This window comes from Sphaerodactylus townsendi, linkage group LG05 (genome assembly GCF_021028975.2).
Source record: "Sphaerodactylus townsendi isolate TG3544 linkage group LG05, MPM_Stown_v2.3, whole genome shotgun sequence".
NCBI lineage: Eukaryota > Metazoa > Chordata > Lepidosauria > Squamata > Sphaerodactylidae > Sphaerodactylus > Sphaerodactylus townsendi.
In genome coordinates, this window is record NC_059429.1 from 66,535,801 (window position 1) to 66,559,538 (window position 23,738).

The 23,738-nt window shown below is 42.1% G+C and overlaps 1 protein-coding gene across 2 annotated transcripts in view; it reads left to right on the forward strand.

Annotated features, from left to right (window-relative positions):
- LRP8 (LDL receptor related protein 8) overlaps positions 1–23,738 on the forward strand; it is a 227,893-nt gene that overhangs the window by 127,041 nt on the left and 77,114 nt on the right. For both annotated transcript variants that reach the window (XM_048496745.1, XM_048496746.1), the window contains exon 3: positions 6,908–7,030. In XM_048496745.1, coding sequence (XP_048352702.1) covers positions 6,908–7,030 — 123 coding nt within the window. The remainder of the gene's footprint in view (positions 1–6,907; positions 7,031–23,738) is intronic.

Below are 23,738 nucleotides of genomic sequence, written 5' to 3' on the forward strand. Positions count from 1 at the left end.
TGTCCAAGCCCTTAAAGCTATCCAGGTTAGTGGCTATCAAATTAAAATCTCCCGTGGCAGCATATTCCAAACACCAATCACACGCTATGGAAGAAGTGTTTTTTTTTTTATTAGTCCTAATTCTTCCCCCCCAGCATTTGCGATGAATGCCCCTGTTCTAGTATTGTGAGAAAGAGAGAAAAATTTCCTGTCAACATCTTTACCCCATGCATAATTTTATATGACTTCAATCATATCCCTCCCTCAGACGCCTTCCCTCTCCAAACTAAAGAGTCCTGAAACGCCGCAGCCTTCATAAGGAAGGTGCTCCAGTCCTCAATCATCCCTTCGCTGTCTCTTGCACTTTTTCTATCTCTTCAATATCCTTTTGAGATGGTGACCAGAACTGGACACAGTAATTCAAGTGTGGTCGCATCTCAATGCTTTATATAAGGGCATGACAATCTTTGCAGTTAAGAAGAACATAAGAACAAGCCAGCTGGACTGTACACCAGAGTCCATCTATAGTCCGTAGCCCCTGCTACCGTGAGTGGCCCACCAGGTGCCTCCTTTTGGGAGTTCAATACATGTAGGGATGTGAAAGTTCAAATGGCCTTCTGTGGCTGTTGTCTTCCCCGAGCAATCTGAACTGTTAAGGCATTTGCAAAATCTCTGTGATCAAAGAGGATCAAGATTGGTAGCTTCATGCAACCGACTTCTCCTCCATAACCTGTCCAAGCCCCTTTTAAAGCTGTTCCAGGTTAGTGGCCATCACCAATTCCCTGTGGCATATCTCCAAACACTAACTGCACGCTATGGAAGAATGCTTCCTTTATTAGTTCTAATTCTTCCCGCAGCATTTTCAACGAATGCCCCTGGTTCTAGTATTAGAGAGAAAGAGAGAAAATCTCTGTCAACATTTTCTACCCCATGCATAATTTTATAGACTTCCAATCATATCCCCCTCAGACGCTCTCCAAACTAAAGATCCCCCAACGCGCTGCAGCCTTTCCTCATAAGGAAGGTGCCCGTAGTCCTCAATCATCCTCGCTTCTTCCTGCACCTCTTTTCTATCTCTTCAATATCCTTTTTTGAGATGTGGGCCACCAGAACTGAACATTAAAAAAATCGCGCGGTCGCAGAACGTATTGTGCTTTCTTTATATATGTGGGCATGACAATTCTTGCAGTTTTATCTTCAATTCCTTTCCTAATTATCCCCAGCATAGAGTTTGCCACAGCCATACATTGAGCTGGTTAGCCCTGGCTGAACTATCAACCAAGACTTCCGTAACCTCTTCCGGTCTGTGACTGATAGCACCGACCCCTGCAGTACGTATGAAGTTTGACTTTTGCCCCTATGTGCATCACTTTGCATTTTGCTACAATTAGATCCGACATTCCCAGCCCACTCACCTAATTTATCAAAGGTCCGCCAAGCCCTTCAAGAATCCTTTGTGGTTCTCACCAACCTACATAATTTGGTATCATCTGCAAACTTGGCCACCACGCTTACCCACCCCTACTTCCAGGTCATTTATGAATAGTTAAAGAGCACTGGTCCAATAATGATCCTTGGGGGACACCACTCCCTACATCTCCATTACTACTGTGAGAATTTCCCATTTACACCCACTCTTGCTTCCTGTTTCACAAACCAGTTTTAATCCATAGAGGAGCCTCTTATTCCTTCATTGCTGAGTTTTCTCAATAGTCTCTGGTGAGGAACTTTTCAACAAAGCCTTTTGGAAATCCAAGTAGACAATGTCCACTGTTCCCTTATCCACATGCCTGTTTACATCCTCAAAGAACTCTAGTAAGTTTGAAGACAGGATACTGTTTCCTCTGCAAAAGCTTTTGCTGACTCTTTCTCTCAGCAGGTCTTGCTTTTCTACATGTTTTAGTAATTTTATTTCTCCTTTAATTTATAGATTCTACTAATTTCTATTTCAGGAACAGATGTCAAACTGACTGGCTCTTGTAATTTCCCCGGTCCTCCCCCAGATCCTTTTCTTAAAGATTGGTGTGACATTGGCCATCTTCCAGTCTTCAGGGATGGATGGCCTCTGGATTTCAAGCGATAAAGCTTGCATATTAAAGTGAGAAGATTCAGCACTTTCATGCTTTGAGCTCTTTTAAGAACTCTTGGGTGAATGCAATCTGGGGCCAGGGATTTTGGTAACATTTAGCCTTAATATCAATGGCTGCCAGAACTTCTTCCTTTGTCTTTACCACTCATCTTTTGTTAGTTCCTGGATCTCCTAAGAAGCTTTCTGTCTCAGGTGCAGGAATTCCTTCAACCCTTTTCTTGGTGTGAAGAGACAGATGCAAAGAATTCATTCAGCTTTGCAATAACTCTAAGCTAAATCTGTCTCTCCTTAAATGAAGATGCAACCTGCAGAGGCTCTTGTTTTACCAAATTTACCAAATTTCAGAGAAAATACCTGCTTTATTATTTATTATTATTACTTTACTATTATTTAATTTTGTTCACCATCACAGCTGCCAGTTCTTTAGCTGGTTGTTGGCCTTTCACTACAATTCAAGCCTCACCCAGAGGCCTAGAACATTGTATGGTATCAGCATAGAATTCATGCGGATCCCAGCAGGGCAGCCTTCTGAATCTGACAGATGTTGATTTTGTCAATTTGAATATGTTTTAAGTGCTGCCCTAGTGTTTTCGGAATGGCGCCCAGAGTGCCGATTACCACTGGGACAACCTCAGCTGGTTTGCACCATAGTCGCTGTATCTCGATTTTCAAAATCATGGTATTTAGTGACCTTCTCATGTTCTTTTTTACCAACCCTTCTGTCACCAAACACTGCTATGTCGATGATGGTCTCTTTCTTGTCCTCAGTCTCTGTAATGTCCAGTGTATTATGTGCCAACACTTTGTCTATTTGGATTCGAAAGCCCCCCAAGATCTTCTCATTTTCTGTAACTTTCTCTGGACATTATTTCCACCTGTTTTTAGCTGTAATTTTACGTTGTAATTCTTGCATAAATTCTAGTGGATCATCTTGGCCACTGAGTTGTGCCTCTGTTTGTATTCAGTCTGGGTGATCTTTTTGCAGCAGCTGAGGACATGATCTACAGTTTTGTCAGCTTCATGGCACAATCTGAACTTTGCAAAATCTGAGGATTTTTTTATTCTAGCCTTGTTCATATTTGTCCTAATAACCTGCTCTTGAGCAGCTAAAATCAGTGATTTGGTTTCCTTTTTTAGAGTTCCAGTTGTTAACCACAGCCAGGTATTTTTGTTGTCTACCTTGACTTGATCTTCTCCAGAAATTGGCCATGCAGTGCTTTGTTGTGCCAGCTTTCACTCCTCTTAATCACATTTTTTCTGTATTTCTGTTTGGTTCTCTGGGCTTTCAGTAAATGTCTGTTCTTCACTTCAATCAATGCCTGTTCTTGAGTGTCATTCACATAATCGGCCAGCGCATGTTTCTCCTCTTCCACTGTCTCTCTTTCTTTCTTTCCCCTGTGCTGGCTCCCAAGTCCACGTGAGCTTGGAAAATGATGGTAAAGTGTGTGTGTGTGTGGGGGGTGTGTGTGTGTGTGTGTGTGTGTGTGTGTGTGGTGGTGGTGGTGTTAAAAAACAAATGTTATTCATCATTTTCAGCCCAAGATCTTTTTGAATGCACCTGAGTACTTTTATCAGTAAAAGAAAAACCCGTAAAAACCTATATGATTTTTTGAGATGTTTTCTGTGATTTGAGTTTATTGAATCACTAAACCTAATAGCAGCTAAAAGTCCAATGACATTTCTGCCTGAAAAATCCCACCGTGACTTCAAAACAGATCAGCCAATGGCTTTAAGAAAATGGGGCAAAAATGGCTGAAGGTGGGTGAAATGCAAAGTGTAAAAAGGCTCTGCAGGACCTTCTCCAGTTTCTCAGGGCCTGTAAGACAGAGATGTTACGCCAGGCCTTTGGTTGAGGCCATCCATCCTTGTTATAACAGCAGTTTGCTGGGCTCTCAACCACTTACCACCAACGGTCAATTAGATCATTGTTTTAAACATATATGTACATATATATGTACATATAAGTGTATATGTATTGTGCCATCTATTTACAGCACACTCCTCCCCAAGAGTATTGATTATTGATTATTTTTGTTTAACAGTCTGAAGGGTACTTATCAATGGTATCAATGGTAGGAAGGGGAACTGGTTTAGGTTGTTTCCTTTTAATGTTGATTTTATCCATTGTTTTAATTGAATTTCAGCTGCACCAAGCCTGACTGTGGCCAGGGATGGGTGGGGTATATGAGGGGGGATTTTTTTGAAGAATAACAAATGCAAAGCATCATTTTGATGGGCTCTTAGCTAGTTGTTCTGAGTAAGAACATAGCCATTATTTGTGACATTGTGAAGGGAAGAACTCTTATGGTCAACTCAGAGTCCCTGCATTCTCTACAAGGGAAATAAATAACTCTTTTCCTTGTGGTATACTTGTCTGGAAAGTTTATACTTCTGTCTGTTGAAATTTTACAGGATTTATTTCTATATCACAGCAAAGAAACCACATGTTTTATGAATCAGAAAATTAATACTCCATCACAGACTTTTCTCTTCTGTATATCCATATGTAGTGGCACAGCTTCCCTTTACAACTTGTCAATTGATTTTGGCATAATGCTGCCTATATTTTACCGAGTGGGCAGGTTTGTTGTGTCAGTGTTTCTTTGTACTACATTTAATATTTGTGCCACTATCTGTTTTTAGTGTCTCTATTCATGTTTCCATTGGGTAGGCACTGGCAAGACTCATCTTCTCCTGAGCTGCATTAATGTGGCATGTCTGTTTGCTCACTTTGCTCACTGAGTAAACTCACAGCAAAGAAGTCTAGGGCCCTTTCAAAGAGCCTTGGAAATCCATTTTAGCTGCTGGTTGCTAACAGATCTTTATGTCATTTCAGACACAATGATTTGGCTGCCAGCTTCTAATGGATTTTATTTGCCTTTTCAAATCATAGTGTTTGTGTGTTTGCAAAGCAAGGCTGAACTAGTTTTTTTAAACTGCTTTCTTCTGTTTTCCTGTTTTCAGGTGTTCCTTGTGCTTCAGCTAAACACCAATCCCTGAAATTTGGGACCTGCATACAAGGTCATTAGTGTCCAAATTACCCTAAACAATTGTGCCAGTGTGAGCTTGCAGCGGCAATGGTAGTGGCCAAAAAAAAAAAAGTATTCAGGTCCCAAATTTTTGCCTCCTTCACTGCACTCTCGTAGGCTTTTGTAAGTGTCCTAAACGAGTGTCATGATTCCTCGTTGTGAGTACACTGCCATACTCACTCCAGTCCTCTCAGTTCCTGTTTAATCCTCCTCAGCTCCTCAGTATACCAAGGGCCAATTTGGACTGGGGACGGAGAGGATGTTGTGGCGCAACAATCTTGATCGCTTCAGAGAGCTTGGTTTCCCAGCTCCCTATCAGCTTCCTATCAGGTGGTGACTCCCGCCGAATGTTCTGGAACTGAATGGGGTCCATAAGTCTCTGCGGGCAGGCCCAAATATGCCCATCGCCTAAGCGCGGGGGCAGGGGGGTAGCCCAGACCTTAAGAGTGAAGTGGTTGGACCATGGCACTTTATAGAAGATATGACCACATCCACCCCTGCCCCAAAGATCAAATCCAGAGTGTGGCTTCCTTGATGAGTGGGACCCTCAATGTTTATAAGGGAGAGACCTACCGTGTTTCTCCAAAAATAAGACAGCGTCTTATATTAATTTTTGCTCCCAAAGATGCTCTATGTCTTATTTTCAGGGGATGTCTTATTTTTCAGCTCCACAGCTGCAAACTCTGGTGTTCTGTTCGATGGACATGCTTCCAAACAAAAACGTCTTACTTTTGGGGGATGTTTTATATTTAGCACTTCAGCAAAACCTCTACAACGTCTTATTCTCAGGGGGTGTCTTATTTTTGGAGAAACAGGGTAGCATTGCCATGGATGACACTAGATATAGCATTTAATTGCTATATTAGTCTAGCACTAGAGTGCAAAAGTTGGAACATTAAAAAATAGAACTCTTCAAAAATGACGGGGACAAAAGCAGTGCAGTTTGAAATGGACAGAGCTCTTCAGATACAGATCATAAATGGTTTTTAAAATACAGTCTGAAACTACGTTATGTGGAATTCAGCCAGCAGTGGATAGGATAAGAACCAGTTTAAAACAAGCATGTGAAAGGGGTGTTAGCCCCCATTCTTAGCCCTCACTACGTTCATGCTTATCAAGATTCTTATTTCTTAGGGTATGTTTGCATTACAAATATGAACTATGCTAACATCTAGGAATTGTAGTTCTTTGAATGAGCTAAGGGGATTTCTTATTATATAATTTGCATAACATAAAAATTATATTCCCAAGGTTTTTTGAATGAAGCCATGGCTGTTAGATCAATATCAAATAGGCTTATGTGTATGCATCTGCTTAAGAATTTATATTCCATCCTGTCCTAAAGACATAAAGCATAGCAGTGTTATCCTTATCTGTTCCTGTCCTCATATCAGTGCTTATTATGCTGTTTCTTCCCAAATTTAACACTATTTTTGTTCCTTTCAGCAGTTTTTTCTGATGCCTCAGGCAAAGGTTTTATTTTTAATAAATTCTCAAACCCTGCTTTAAAAAATGGTGTATCTAGTTCTTGAATAGCCTCCTGTGCATGGAAAGGACCCAGTGGCATAGCAGATGGAAACAGTGGTGGCAATCACTTGTTTTTATCACTTCTGATTACAGGATAGTTGATTCTGAATGGCTTCCATGAGGGAGTAGCCAAAACCAGCTGGTGAGGTGCATGTATATCTTTAAAAACTTGGATTGAGGGTGACATTAGCTTGTTTAGTAAAGTTCTGTTTGTGGATTAAATCCTAAGAATGGAATTTCTTCAAATTTGAATTGTCTTTTTCATTGTCCTTTCTCCTTTCAGCCAAGAAAACCTGTGCCGAAACCGATTTTACCTGCAACAATGGTCACTGCATTCCATCTCGATGGAAGTGTGATGGTGAAGAAGAATGTTCTGATGGGTCAGATGAATCTGAAGCGACTTGCAGTGAGTACTTCTCGTGAATGAATCTGGAAATGTTCTTTGATTAATTTGAAAAGTGGAACTTGGAATTAAAAGTAAAACAAATTCTCTCATACTCATACCGTTGTCCTGAAAGAGATCATTTGGTGATGTAGTTTACATCTTAGGTCCCTTAACATCCATGGGGCCCACTGTTCCCCCCTCTTGGGAGGGTTTTTACGAGGGTTTTAATGTTGGACGCCTCTAATTTTGTATTGCTATATTTTAATGGGGTTTTAATTTATGGTTAATGGAGCCTATATTATTTATATTTGTAATTGCCTCAGTGCTCCACTTGTATTTTTGTTATTATGTTGTGCACTGCCCAGAGCCCTTTGGGGGAGGGGCGGTATATAAGATTAATAATAAATAAACAAACAAACAAACATAAAATTAAACTTTTTGAAGCTAACATGCTCATTACCTTACATACCTGTTGTGCATGAACAGCAACTCAGTCTAAGCAGTAGTTTATCTCAAGAGACTGCATGGCAGCAAGGATAGGCAGTTTGCTAGAGAGGTGTAATCTTATTCCAGATGGTTATTGCTTCCTGTCTCCAGCTTTAGAGTGGAATGGATGTCAACCATTCAGGGAAAGTGACATAAAATATATCTGATGTGGTTGAAATTGGGAAACTTAACTTGGCTGAAATAATTCAGTAGAATGGAAGTTGAAATGTACTAAGAAAAAAGGGATCTTACTGCTGTTGTAATAGTTTGCATTTTCCTTATTGTAAACCTGTGAGCAGAGATGTGGGGATTATGAAGCATTTAAAGATATATTGTCAAAGGCTTTCATGGCTAAAATCAACTGGCTGTTATGGGTTTTCTAGGCTGTAGGGCTGTGGTCTGGTAGTTTTAGCTTCTAACATTTCTATGGCTGGCATCTTTAGAGACATGTCACGCAGTGAGATGTGTTTCTCTCCATGGCACAGTGTGGAATGTTTTGTGTAGGTGAGTACTTGTTTTGTGCACCTCTGAGATGGGAGACAGATGAGGTACATTTGCATGTGTCTGGGTAGAGTTCATTTGCATTTGTATGTAGATGTCTTAGTGGTTTGAATGTATGTTACTCATCTCTAGGTTGAGGTGGGGAAGAGGGGGAAGGAATGTGCAGCTTCTGGTGGATTATTGAATGTTTTTTTTAGCTCTGGTTTTTTGTTTTGGTGTTTTTTAGTACTGGTCGCCAGATTTTGCTGATTTTCAGACTCTCTTCCTTTTTGTTGAAACTGTCTTGGTGTCTGTGCATTGCAGTGGATTTCCGGTGTATCCTGACATAGTGCCACAGTTGTCAAGAATTTCTGTGTTTTCAAATAAGTTCCTATGTCCTGCTTAGGTTAGAGCATGTTCAGCTCAAGATGGTTTAGTTTGCAGTGCCTTCCATGTTCTTTTATGCTTGTCAGAATGCTACATCTTGTTTTTCTTATTTTTACTTGTCCACAGCTGCATTGTATGTAGTAGACTCCTACAGAGGTAAGGGGGTGTCTCTTATCCTTTGTTTATCCATAGCATTTGTTGTATTTTTCAGGTGGATCTGTAGACTGAAGACATCAGCTTTTTTTCATTCAGTCTGTGATTTTCTTGATGTATAATAGAAATACCTTCCCCATGGGGTGCTGTTTTTTTCCACAGTTGTGTGTTTTTTCTCTTGGTTTTATAACTCTTCTGGTTTTATGTTGTGGAGTAGCAGTTCCCAGTGATTCAGTTCATCAGTGAGCAAGTGAGGTTCACAGATCTGTTTTGCACAGTCTAGCAGAATTTTGATTATGCCATTTTTTTGTAGTGGGTGGTAATTGGAATTTTGTTTAATTGGTCTGTGTGAGTCAGTTTTCTATAGACTCCTTGGCCCAATTGTTGGTTTGTTTTGTGGATGACCATGACACTCAGAAATGGAAGTTTTCCCTTTTTTTCTTTTTCCATGGTAAATTGAATGCTACGGTGGATTCTGTTAAGGTGGTCCAGAAATTTAATCAATTCCTTCTCACCATGGCTCCAAATTGTAAAAATATTATCCACAAATCAGAACCGTGCTGTTAGTTTTTGGGGTGCAGATTGTAGGGCATGTTTTTTAAAGTGTTCCATGTAAAAATTATCTATAACTGGATTGAGGGGGCTTCCCATGGCTACCCCAATCATCTGATCACAGAAGTCATTGTCCCATTGGAAGTAAGTGGTTATTAGACTATGTTGAAATAGAGCTGCGATATCATTTGGGAGATCTGGTTGATGAGTATCCGTTATTGAGACCTTGGTGAACAGGGAGACCACATCACAGCTGATCAGTCTGTCCTTAGGATTGAGTTTGAGGATGCTGATCTTGTTGATGAGCTGGATGTTGTTTGTCCAATGTGGGTTTGTAATCCGAGAGTTTTGCTAATTCATATGTAGGGGATCCAGTGGCTCTCACAATGGGTCTGAGTTGGATGGAGAGCATGTGGAGTTTGGGGATTGTATATAGTTGGGGTGGAAGTGTTTCTGTCTTGCTTCTGTTTGGTAGTTTCCTAGTTTACATACTTTATACTGTATGACTGCAGAGTTCAAGCTTTAGAAATACAAATCTATAACCCTTGCAATGTCCAGCAGCATCTGTAGGCATCTGGGAAATGACAGTCTGACCCCTCTCTGTAGAAGAATACCTATGAACAAATTATTGTGAAAAGTGTTAGATGGGAATTCAGATTCCAGGAATATTCTATGCTCTGGCTGTGTTTTATTGGCGCCGACCCCTTCCGTGCGCAACCTGGGGGTCCACCTGGATTCGTCTCTTTCTATGGAGACCCAGGTGGCCCATGTAACCCGGGTTGCTTTTTTCCATCTTCGCCAGGCCCGGCGGCTGGCTCCCTTCCTCTCCCAAGCGGACCTGGCCACTGTGATCCATGCAACGGTCACCTCCAGATTGGACTATTGTAACTCGCTCTACGCGGGCCTTCCCTTGCGCTTGATCCGGAGACTCAAACTGGTCCAGCATGCAGCAGCGCGTTTGCTTACGGGCAGCGCCAGTTGGGACCATATCCAGCCTGTGCTACGCCAGCTGCACTGGCTCCCGGTGGAGTTCCGAATCATTTTCAAGGTGCTGGTGTTGACCTTCAAGGCCTTACGCGGCCTGGGACCCTCGTACCTTCGAGACCGCATCACCCCATATGTCCCTACGCGGCCTCTCCGCTCGGCGGAGGCCAATCTGTTGGTGGTCCCTGGCCCCTCGATGATGCGGCTGGCCTCCATGCGGGCCAGGGCCTTCACGGCCCTGGCCCCGGCCTGGTGGAACACTCTCCCTCCAACTGTCCGGGCCCTGCGGGACCTTGGTGAGTTCCGCAGGGCCTGTAAGACGGAGTTGTTCCGCCGGGCCTTTGGAGGGACCAGCCGCTGATGGCGCCCCCCCCCGTTCCAACAAATGGGACTCACCGTCCCACCCTCCTAGGGAGGGTTTTTAAAAGTGGGGTTGCTGGACGCCTCTTGTTATTATCGCTGCCTTAAATTGTTTTAACTGGTGTTTTAATTATGTTTTATGTTGTACACTGCCCAAAGCCCCCCGGGGATTGGGCGGTATAAAAATCCAAATAATAAATAATAAATAAAATATACATAAAAGTATGCACTAAAAGGGCTTGCAATTCTGACCTCCAAAAGCTGTTTCAGAATTTAAACCTTCTATTGCTATATTGTTCCCAAATTGTTATTTATAATATATACACGGGTATAAGCTGACTTTTTCAGCACATTTTTAAGCTGAAAAAGCCCCCCTCGGCTTATACTCGAGTATATACGGTAATTCCAAGGTGGCCAGAGCTGGGGCTGCTATGCGGATCCGGTAAGCATGTTGCTGCTTTTTTTCTAACTCACCAGCCTGCATAGCATTACAACTAGGTTCTCGTTCTCGTTCTCTCTCTCTCTCTCTCTCTCTGTGTGTGTGTGTGTGTGTGTGTGTGTGTGTGTGTGTGTGTGTGTGTGTGTGTGTGTTAAAAGAAACCCAGGCATTTCTCTCCTAAGGGTTATTGGTGCGTTGCATTCTAGATGAATACAATTCTTCACACAGTAGTTTACTGCCAAATACTGATGTTGCTGAAGACAAAGACTTTCTTTGGAGCAAAGTTTAGGCTGGCATGGCTATGAATCCCAGAATTATTCTACATTTGGAGGAAAACAGTGGTTCATTTGTGTTCCTAGAGTGCTGGAAAGCTACTCATCCCTAATGCAAACTCTGTTAAGCAACTCTATCTCATCTTGCTCCCAAATCTTCTGTTTTTAGCTGCTACTGAGTCAAGTTCGAAGGCTTATACTCGAGTCAATAAGTTTCCCAGTTTTTGGTGGTAAAATTAGGTGCCTCGGCTTATATTCGGGTCAGCTTATACTCGAGTATATACAGTATTAGTGAGCCAACTGATCTCGAACTTGTACTTAGATCCCAACCATCATTCTGTATTCATTTTCAACCATTTCTGTTTAAAGAAACATGAAGTTTGAATAAGATTAATTTATTGTTTGTCTGGTTAGGGTATGAATCCTCTATGATTAGTTTTGCTTCTTGGTTTTGAGTTGTACCCTAAGAGGAATTGAAAGATTTCCTGTTGCAGATGGGCCTCATGCAACTGTGTCATGTTACATTTCTCTAAAATGGCATTACAATACACAGCTTTTTCAGACAGCACAGCATTCTGAGAGCCATGCTGGTATTAGGCAGCACCAAGCAAACCAGGGGACCTGGCGCCGTCACGATCGCTTGAAGGCAATGGCTGGAACAGAAGTAGGTAGCGCCACGTAGGGATGGGTTTGTTGGCAAAATCGTTATTGCGGCTGTCGGGGCGATGGAGATTTAGCAGTGCATTTCACCATGTTATTTTCATCCATTTCCCATTGATCTGGAACAGTGGAGAGTTTTTAAACATTCACTGATGCTAGCGCATAGGGATTTAACCCAAAGAAAACAGAACTGAAATGGTAGGTTGTGTGAGTGTGTGCACATACACTTATACACATACACACCTATTTATTTTAATATTACCATCATTATCTTGATCAAGAATATTACTATGGGGGTATGATTGTATATACGGTTGCACAAACCAAAATCCAAACTCTCTAAATAGAACACGCTACTCTTCAAATATGAAAGAATTGAAGGCAAACATACTCCACAGTTCACAGTTCCTTCAGTGGTAATAATTGTTGCTGCCTGGTTTCAAAGCACTTAAATAAAATGTCCGAGTTCTAAGCATGTTCATTTTGAAACCATATTAAATAGTTCTGAGTGAGGGAGGTACCATCAGAAGCAACAATTATTCCTTGTCACTTGGGAAAAATGAGTGAATTGGTCTAGGGGCTGTGACGATGGTCCCCTGCCAGAATCCGGTAAGAATAATAGTTGGAGACAAAGCCAGGTGCGATCTCCCACAACTGTTAAAATGTGAGAACACTTTGTATGATCCATTAGTAGTTGTGCAAACAAGCAGTACAGTATGTTGGAAGGAAGGTGGAATGGTATAGTTTCATGGGAATCCATGCTTTACATGGGAAAAGCCCATATTCAGTCTTTGACCTCTCAGGTAGCACATGTTGAGAAAGACCTTTCCCTCCCTGAGGTCCGTGGGAGCTGCTGCCAATTACAGTAGACAATGCTGTAGACAATGGACCAATGGTTTGATGTGGTTTAAGACAACTTAATGTGTCTGTATGTGTTCATGGGTAGGACCTAAATCCGTAAGCTGACTGGACTGGAAGCGTAGTCCGCAGAGGTCTGAAGAAGAGGAGACAATGTGGGCTCCAGGGACAAGAAAGAGTATTAAGTTCTTTCCATGAACTGACTGCTGTTTAATCAACTATGATGCGGCTGGCCTCCACTAGGGCCAGGGCCTTTACGGGCCTGGCCCCTGCCTGGTGGAACAGCCTCCCTCCATCTGTCCGGGCCCTGCGGGACCTTGGTGAGTTCCGCAGGCCTATAAGACTGAGCTGTTCCGCCGGGCTTTTGGGGGGGGGTCAGCTGCTGAGGGTGCACCCGGTCCCCTACCCTCCTCCCCTTGTTCTCTGTTTGTTTTAATTATGTGGTCCATTTTAGTGGGGATCTTTTCTGTTTCCCCGGGGGAGTCGGTTTTAGTTCTCAGATGCTGGCTGTATTGCTGTTACTGGTTTTAATAAGGTGACAGGGCTTGTATTATATTTGTACTGGTTTTAACCTTCCCCTGTCTGTATATGTTTATTTGTACACTGCCCTGAGCCCTCTGGGGGAGGGCGGTATAAAAATTTAATAATAAATGAACAAACAAACAAGTCACCTTCTGGAATTTTAAAAGCAACTGTATTTGCTTGACAGCTGTATAGATTCCTGTATGGAACATTTCTTCTAAATGTATTAGAAGAAACTGGGCAGGATCTACAAATTGTGAAGGGGCAGAAAACACATTCTTATTTATTCATGAATTTATTTTGTAACATTTATACATGGTTTTTCTATTCAAAAAAATGCCCAAAGCAGTGAAGCTGTAAACCTATCCCTCTAAACCTATCCCTCCTGCATTTCTGTGATCTTTTTCATGTGTTGCAGCTTGCCAAACTAATTGCAAACAATGCATTGAATTTCAAGTCATGCATCGTACAAGTGTATTCTCCAGGGTGGATCTGTGGCAACAAGCGTGGCAGTTTATTTGATGTTGGCGGAGAGGAATGTACAATTAACTATCTTCTTTCTTGTTATTCTTAAGCCCTAATAGCTAATTCTACACTGCTGCCTAATTAGGAAAGATAAACACGCGACTTTGGTATTCTGTGTGGCTGCAAAAAAGAGGTCTGTGCTGGAGAATAATCGCCTCAGCGATGACATTAGCATATTTATAATACTCTGGGTCTTGGTATCTGTCTGTCTCCTTTCTAGTCAGAGCCTTCTTATGAATGCAGCACCACCTCTCTCATTGGACAGGCCTAAATTAACTAAGCAGTTGTACTTCCCAGAATTCTCTGCCTATAACACTCTCCAGCCTGATGCAACTGAATGGCCTATGTTTAGACTGCACAGTTCACTCTAAGGCCCATGAGGATTTCATTTGACCTCCATCAGCTTCTTTATGAGCCTAGTCTCCTATAAAGAAGATAAACCTGCACTATGGAAAGCCTGAACATTGGCTTCAATTGCATTCCTATGCAGTAAGAGATTTCTTTTTCAGAATGAAGCATATAGTTCAGGTTAGAGTAGTGGTTCTCAACCTTCCTAATGCCGCGACCCTTTAATACAGTTCCTCATGTTGTGGTGATCCCCAACCCTAACATTTATCCATTTTACAGATGGAGAACACTGATGCAGAGAGTCTTAGGCAACCCCTGTGAAAGGGTCGTTCGATCCCCAAAGGGGTTGCGACCCACAGGTTGAGAACTGCTGGGTTAGAGGATGATGTGTCAAGCAGATACTGTCAGATATAAGTTTGGATATAAGTTTGTCTTTGAGTGAGTGGTTGTCTCTCAGCTTAAATGTGGCTTCTCTAAATATCATTTAAAGTTACAAGTATTACAGGATTCCACCCAGCATACCTCTTCTATGTTCAGGTTCTCTTTGTCAGTTCCATTGGATCAATGGAGCTGCTATGGCTGAAGACTGATCTTGGTATATACTTTTCAAATACTGTCTCAGTATTACATCTCTTTGGAGTCTACAGTTCAATTTTGTCATGCATGGAATTACTTTTTTCTTGTGGTTGTTTACACTTCATTATTAAGTATAAACAGCCACTCCTAATGTTTGCATCATGATCCACATGCAAGGCTGCACTAGGTCATGTGAATGCACCATGTTTAGGAGAGGCACAGCTCTCAAGGAGGAGCTGTTATTTAGTGGAAGCACCTATGCTTTGCATGCAGACGGTCGCAGGTTCAATTTCTGCCATCTCCAGTTAAAAGGACCAGTTGGTAGGTGATGTGAAAGACCCCTGACTGAGACCTGGAGAGCTGCTGTTGGCCTAAGTTGTAGAATCAGGGAAACAGATGTTAGGACCAGTGTTACTCATCAGTTTTCACCAGCATGGCCAATTGGCCATGCTGACAGAGGCTGATGGGAATTGTAGTTCCTGAACATCTGGAGAGCCGCAGGTTCCCTACCCCTGGCCTAAGTAGATGGTACTGATCTTGACAGGCCAAGGGTCTGGGTCAGTAAAAGGCAGCTCTATGTGCATTCATGTACATGTGAGCTGGCTATGTAGCTAGAGTGTCCTAGTGGATAAAGGCTTAGAACTGAATCATAAAGTCTTGATTCAAATGTTACTTCAAACATAACATCTCAGTTTCACGCTGTTGGTTAGATTCAATTTTATGCAAGTGGAGAGAATTCATGTAAGTGGACCTTTCCCAAAGTTCCTTTTAAACAGCTGCACCATGGTCTGGTGGGAGTCCAATCACTCATTCAAAAAGTGGAGCAGCAGAAATTGGAAATGGAATCTCTCTCTGACTATAGACCAAAGCAGATGTGTATGTGAATTCGTTATTAATTAATTATTCATTAATTACAGATTTTAGTAACAAATTCCCTATCTATCAGTCAGCCATATAGTTATTTAAATCAAGACAACAGTTTTGGGTATCAAACCACCAATGAGAATGGCCACCTGCATATCAGGTGCTCACAGAACATCTGCCTGGCATAATTTCGCTTCCAGCCTTAGGAAAGCTTAAGTCAAAGATGGACTGGGGTGGGAACATTGTATTGTATTACGGTATCTTCTGATTGCATATGTGCTAGTTCTGGTGCAAATTTTACCATAATTAGTTCCACTTAACAGATGTTAACCTTCTCCATTAAAATGCAAAGTTACTGATTTAAACATTTTATTATGGTGCAATATTGTTAGTTATCAATTTTATTAAAGAAACATCTACTTTAGGAGTTCTATAGGAGCCAAAATTGAAACAGGCTGATTATGCACAAGTTGTCTGCCATGCTGCAGGGGCAAATGTCTGCTGAAGCAAGATTTCTTGTATGGACATCTTTCCTTGAACTCTGCTTTCACTTTCCATTCCCTCCACAGCAAGCGACATTACCAAGGAATATTAAAATAACAAGTCTCTCTCTCCTCTCACAGCAGCAGCAAGTGTGTATGTTTTTGTGTGGAGTAGGGAAGAGAATATCAGATCTAGGACATGATCCCCTTCATCAGCAGAATGTAGTCCAGGGAATTGCGTTGCCTCTTTGATTTGGTATGGGGGGTTATTTTTGGAAAGGGGCTACAATATCGATATAACTGCAATTACAGCAATATGATATAACAATAATTTAAAGGGCTCTAACAAAGCCAGATATTTTGCGACTTGGTGCCTATAAGAGTGAGTTGATGGGCACAGTTACGAGAACTAGGAAAAGCAGAGACCCAAGATAATTCAGCAAGCAATCTGCGCAGTAGGCTGTGGAATGTCTCCTTGCGTGTAAACAGAGAAACACAAGGAGACCCCACTACAACCACACTGCGTGGTGAAGAGCCTGGAGGTAAGTGTTCCATGCATAATGGACCATTGAAGAGTCTTAGATTATGTGCATTTATCAATAGCCCACACTAGTCAATGGGGCTACTCCAGGTAAGCAGCTTCTTGCCTCTATGGCTAATCTTAATTGAACTGGTATATTGTGGCATTTCAGACTTCAAGCATTTGATTGGTATCCCAGTCATGAAATGTAGCTTATCTTAGTTATAGTAAACTTCTTAGTGGTGGGAAATGGAGTATGATTGATGAGAAGTTTTCACATCCTCTATCTTTAGCATTATGTGGGAAGATTTTACGATACCTCAAGAAGATGAGGGCAACAGGCAAATATTCTGCCACAGAAATGTGAGCCCTTGAATTCCTGGAATCTTTTTTTTCTTCATATTTACAGACAATGCATACTAGCAGTTTATACGAGAAAGAACATAGCATAGGCAGTAACAATAGTTACATGTTATTCATGGCTTCAACAGCCTATTGAATTATCCATTTAAAGCCAAGCAGTGAAAATGTGCAATACAGTCATTTGAATTTTTAAAATATCCATTATGAAAACTTTTCATTTCCATAATTATCCACTTGCTTAACTGGTATAAAGTCATTCCTAGCACAGTTCCTTGACAAAACAGCAGTGTTATGAACTGCCCTGCAGAAGTAAAGATACACTGCCTTCTTTTGCTTTGTTTTTTACTCATATGTAAATAAAATAAACAAGCTGTTGGGTTGGGAAGAGTAAAAATCCAAGCTAAGCTGTTTTTCCCGTTTGCTATTTACCTGCAATAGTCCTGATTTTGCACACAAATTTTTCCCAGAAGTTCTGTTGTTTCTCATATCCTATAGATTTCCTTTGATACATATCTTTCAGCTTCCTAATCAAAAACTTATCGTTTTCCCTAATATTTTGAAAAGTCTAGTTTAAAGCAACCATAGGATTAATGCAAGAAGCCATTCCAAAGTCCAGTTGGAGTGATTTAAATACACATAGCATTATCTTTCAGTGCAGGGAATGTGTACTCAAGTCCTTACAACCATACTTAGGACAGAACTAGATCATCCTCCCACACATTTTCAAGGACTGAAACAAATAAATGACCATGCTTGTCTGTATGTACGTATTAATAATTCTGCGTTGACTTTGCTTTTTATCTTCTAATGATGAGAAGGGAGTGTGGTGAATACAAGATTCCTAATATCTAATTTAATAGCACGTGCTCATCTCAGATAACTTACATGGATTGTGAACTGTGATTTTTCCTCCTATCTTTAAATGACTGCTTGTGATAAACTGATTTTTTGGAGGGCATAAATATAGTTTTCCTTATGCTGCTGATTTTTTAAATCAGGAAGCATTTATTTATAAATCAGTTGAAGTATTTATACAAACAATAGCATGGTTTTCAGGAGTTGATTCTGCAGAATGGCAATTGAAGTTTCACCACCATGGACAGATCCCCAGTCAAGCAGCAAACTGCAGTTTCCTGATATATCCAACGCCACTTCTGACATTACCCTCTATATATCTGCATGGGTTCGCAAAGTCAGAATATTCTGTGATTATCAAATGCTTAACATCTATATATATAAAAAGCTAACCGTGAATTGTTAGTCACGCCCTAATGCCCAAACGCCTGGACCGATTGCTCCCAAATTTTGCCACAACGTCCCTCCCCGTTGTGGGCAGGTAACCGGCTCTTCACTGGGCTCGCAGGTCACACCAGAGCCCGGTAAAAGTCATGTTTCCCCAATCCCTCAGTGAACCAATCAGGGACTGCCGTGCCGGGGAAGGGGCGTGCCTTGCCCGTCTTTGCAGAGCCATGTGTGTGCACGTCACGTGACACCGCCTGCTGCCGCCCACAGGGAGAGGCAGCAGGAGTGTTCACAACCCTGCCACAGGAAACACACGGTAGCCCTCTACCCTCCCTCCTCCCTTCCTTTCCAACCCTCCCCCTCAGCCACGATTAAACTTCACCGACCCAGCCGAGCGCAAGCCACTCGCACAGGCGTCGGCCCTGGGACGGGACCCTCCTGGCTCGTCCCAGTAGCAACCGCCGACATCCCTCGTGCGTGCGCTCCAGCCGCATCCCACCCACCCAGGGAGCCCTGCCGCCCTTCTGATTCCCCCCCCCCAAAGCCACAGCGAAGCGTGGCCAGGCCCGCTAGTTATAGATGAAGGCTTGGATCCTATGATACTATTTTCATGCTGACCTCCTCACTGCTGATACAGTGTTCCACTCCCCTTGAAATCCTGGCACTGAGAGTTGATAGACACTTTGAAATAGCATTTGGGGTGAAATGTTTTTTTCAGTGGGAAAGAGGATCAATAAAAATTATCATTCCCTTTTGCTGTTGAAGAAAGTGCCTTCTGTCTGTTGAAAAGCTGGTTACATTCTAAGCCACAGTTTATATTTCAAAATTGTTAGTCCATACATGAAAACTATAAACAAATATTGTTACTGTCTCATCATAGTGTGAATAGATGGCAAAATAAATAAATTTCCTATATGCACGTATCAATAGTGAACTTCAGAACAATGTGCTGGTATTTACTGGAATATTCTTAATAGAGAGAATTTAATCATTTATAGCCTTATAATACTGCCTTTCTGTAGAATATTCATAGCTAAGTCTCATTTCCCCAGCATTTCATACACAGTACACCTCTATCTGCCTAGCATCTTTAGCAGTTGTATTTTCCTACATTGTACTGTATTTTTAACAAAATTGTGCTGCTGTCCAATGCCACTAGAAAGGAATCTAAAATAGTTTTACAGCATGTGAATTTTAGTCCTTTTTCACATAAGCCACAATCTATGAAGTATGCTGCAAGCACAGATGGTATCAGTCTGTTCTTTTGATGTAAGTAGATCAAGGATGGTTGCAATCTGAACGAAAGGATAATGTATAGGCTGGAATTATTATTTAAAAGTGCTTGGGATGTTTCTTCTTTTGGAATGATACCTTTGATTAAGATAAGCTGCTTTGGGAGTGTAATACATTTATAACGGATACAAGAATACTTAGACTGTGCAACATTATCTGCAGCTATTGGGATCTGGTGCCAAGCCAGAATTTTTTTTCTTTCTTCTACCTCCTGAGCATTCTTCTGAGTTACATTCTTCACAGAATGTAATTGCTGGAAAGCATAAGAGAAGTTAGAAAGTAAAAGTAGATTTATTGCAAACATCTTTCCAATGCTCTGCCTACCATCTGATGATTATGAAGGGGGAAGTGGAGAATTATTTCTAGCTTAGTTGATACAGATAGATTGTAGTGGCATGCAGAGGTATAAATATCCATGTACCTGTTTAAAAGAGACTAGCCTATTCTTTCCCCACAGGTGTGCTGCATTATGGAAACAGGTTGCTTGATGTGGTTATTATTCCCCTATGCAGCAAGGTCTAATATATACCAGGGATGGGGGAACAATATAACAGACCTAGACATAAACTAGGTTTTAACTTTCCCCTGTCTGTATATGTTTATTTGTGCACCACCCGAGCCCTCCGGGGGAGGGCGGTATAGAAATCCAATAATAAATAAATAAATAGATAGATAGATAGATAGATAGATAGATAGATAGATAGATAGATAGATAGATAGATAGATAGATAGATAGATAGATAGATAGATAGATAGATAGATAGATAGATAGATAGATAGATAGATAACTAACTAACTAACTAACTAACTAACTAACTAACTAACTAACTAACTAACTAACTAACTAACTAACTAACTAACTAACTAACTAACTAACACACACTGTCTCTTGGTACAGATCATTTACTGGATCACAACAATGGTAGTTTCAGGACAAGCCACATATACTGTTACTTTATGCATCTCTTACCTTACCTGAGACCTCCTCAGGTTGTAAGAATTAGCTTCTCCACAGTCTTTATTGTTTTGATTTTGCTCAGCAATGAAGTTTCTGCTCTTCTCCTTGCTTACTTAGTAGGTAGGGACTATACAGTTTCTGAGTCAGGTGTCAGACTGAAATGGAGCATCTCAAAACCAAAATGCTACTAGGGGGTGTTCGTGTGTGTGATGTAAGTATAGGTAAGTATGTTTGAGCTTTGCTGTTCCATCCCAGAGTCCATAAAGAGCTTCACCAGTTCAAGATTAAAAAATGCATTGTATTCTAAATTCATACAATTGTCATAGAAACAGAAACAGTGAAAGTTCAACATTAAAACAAGTTCTAACTATTAATATATCTTTCTTCCTTTTGATCAAAAGGAGAGTTGGATGAAAGGTGCAGCTCAGGTTCTATAAAGTCCATAATTAATAGTTATATTTAGAAGTGGCTAAGCATATATTAATTAGAGAGAAACTGACAGCAGAGGAACTATTTAATCTGTATCCTTGGTGAACATCAGAACAATTATAGCAGGGCAAGGATGTATAATTAATGGCATGAATATTCACGATGATTTTAGCAGGTGGAGACTATTTTTATCTACATAGATGGTCCTGATGCTTCACCATTTGAGTTGAATGTATTGATAGTATCTGCCACATGCAACTGAAGTTATAATTCTGCTATTTACTATGTTAAATAGACTAAAGATGCTCATGTATGCTCCATTATCCACTCTGAAAGGACATTTTGGGCAGTTGCCAGCTGTAAGGAATTCCAAAGAGCAGAAATAAAAGGCTTTTGGATGTAAGACCGTTTATTCAGACATCTTAGAAAGCACACACACACGACATGACAGGAATGAGACCTCCCGCCCAAACTTCAGGTTATAACGTACTCAATCCCTTCCCCCTCCCTGGGCCATCCAGGCCCATCTCATGGGAACGGAATGCTCATCCTGGACAGCAAGATAAGCCGTCCACCAAGGTTGTTGCCGCCGATTCTGGCCCGCCGCCCGGCTGGAGGCATTCCGTCAAGGCCAGCTGGCTGGGAGAGAACCAAGCAGAACTGCCATCCTTACACTCTGCTTCCCCAAGAGGTGCAAAACCTCCCCGGGCTTGTCAGGAAAGGCTTTGTGAAAAGCAGAAATAAGGGAGGGGGGTACTCAATATTTTCTGTATATACCCATTGATTATGGCCAGAGGGGATAGCCAACCCATGAAACTAGATACTGTAGACGCATTATGGGAGAAGCCGAGAGTCCAGAATAGCATCTATTTCCAAAGTGCTTGTGGCCATCAATTATAACTGGTGGGGTGGCTCCGGAGGAGTCGTGCAGGCATCTAAAACGGAAGAACCTCCTTGAGCAAGCTAGAATGAAAGACAGGGCGAAGATGTTACTTAATGAGTTAGGCAGTTCCAAACTTGAGAGCAGTAACATCATTGATCACCTTTAGTAATCCGAAAATTTTACAAATTTCTTTGCCAAGTTTTGAATATTTGTGCACGTCTTCTAAGGTTTTTAGTGGACAACCAAATAGACCCACGCTTCCAACACGCAGAAAGGGAAGTCTGAGTGACGGCTTGTCCACCTGAATCTTTTGATTCTTGGGCCTGCTGTAAAGGTAGACTGCACTGTTTTCCAACCCTCGGCTAGCTTAAGAAATCCATTGTTTGAACTCTGGAGGCTGCAGAGTACCTCTGCAGGCAGCTGGGAACAACGGTGGAAATGACCGACCAGAAAACAATCTCGAGAGCGGGGTCTTTTAAGTGCGTTTACTGTATGAATGGCATTGTTATACGCATACTCTGCAAAAGGAAGTAAATCGCACTTTCAATTGTCCTGATGATAGTTAGTATAACAACGTAAAATACTGTTCTAACGTTCTGTTAAAGGTCCGTTCCGGATTGGCCGTCACTTTGAGGAAAACAGTGGTAGGGGGCGGTGACCGCTGGGGTGGTTCCCGACAGCTCCAGGAAAGCCTTCCAAAACTTAGATATGAATTGGGGACCGCGGTCGGATACCACCTTGTCGGGAGAGGAGTGTAAGGCGATAGACATGTTGTTGATAAAACAACCGGGCCAGTTTAGGTGCCGACGGGATTGTGGTGCAAGGAGGAATAAAATGCGCCTGTTTAGAAAAAAAGCATCCACCACCACCCATAAAACAGTGTTCCCGTGGCTCTCCGGCAAATCGGATTTTATAAAAATCCATGGAAATGACAACCTGCCAGGGTCGAGATGCAAATGGTGGGAGGAGGTTTTAATAACCTATGCTCTTGGCTTTCCCGGTATCGACTTAGCTTTCACACAGACAGAACACCCTTTGATATACGTTTCAATGTGCTTTGCGCGATGGAGCGCCACCAGAACTTGTCGGGCCGGGCCAGATGCAAAAGCGTTTTCAAAAACCCGAAGTGCCCAGGCCTGGACGGGGCATCATGACAAATTTCGGAGAACCTGCCTTCCCAGAGAGGAGGAGGGACGGTACCAACACCCCTCCCCGCTTTCCAAACACCATCCTCTAAACGTAGTTGTGAATCCCCTTCCTCCGCCTCGACAGTTAAGCTTCAGCCCCGCCTCCTTGAATCCCTGGAGGAGGGGTGAGACGATGTTAGGGATGGCCGGAGGGGGGGAGCCGCCGTAGTTTGTGATTGGGTGACAGCTAATCCCAGCTGGGAGTGGGAGAGAAAACTGTGCACGGGATGAACTCTGCAGTAGCGATTTCCCCCCCCCCCCCTCTCGGGGAGGCGAGACGAAGCGCATCCAGCCAGTTTGTTGCTTTTACCAGGAAGAAATGGACTGTGAAAGAGAACCTGGAGAAAAAAATCAGCCCAACTAGCATAATTGTTTTGCAGACATTTTTTAGCGAAGGTGAATTGTGGACAGGGACCAGCCAGATTTTTTGTGATCTGACCAAACCTGGAAGGGGTGTTTGGCTCCTTCTAGCCAGTGGCATGCCAAACACTCAATGCAGCTTTGATAGCCGAAATCTCCTTTATCCCCTACAGTCCAATTTAATTCAGCCCCAGAAAACTTTTTTTTTGGATAAGTAAGCACACGGTACCTCAATTCTGAGCTATCTTTATTTTTTTTCTGCAAGAGGGGCAGCGCCTAGCTTATATCCGACGCATCTGCACATGCACTCCATGAAAGCGAAGATCTGGAGTCTGGGTGCCTTAAAATTGGTTCCGTAGTAAAGCTGTTTTAGCTGCTGGAATGCTTGACTGGCATTCTTGAGACCAGAAGAAGGGGAGCCCCGGGTTTAGGAAGCCTGCGCAGTCTTCTTTTGCCTTTGGCACGCATTAGGAGATCGGTGAGAAGCGGTAAGGCAATTTCAGCAACCGTCGAGGGGAATAAAGTCACGATAGAAATTAGCCAAAG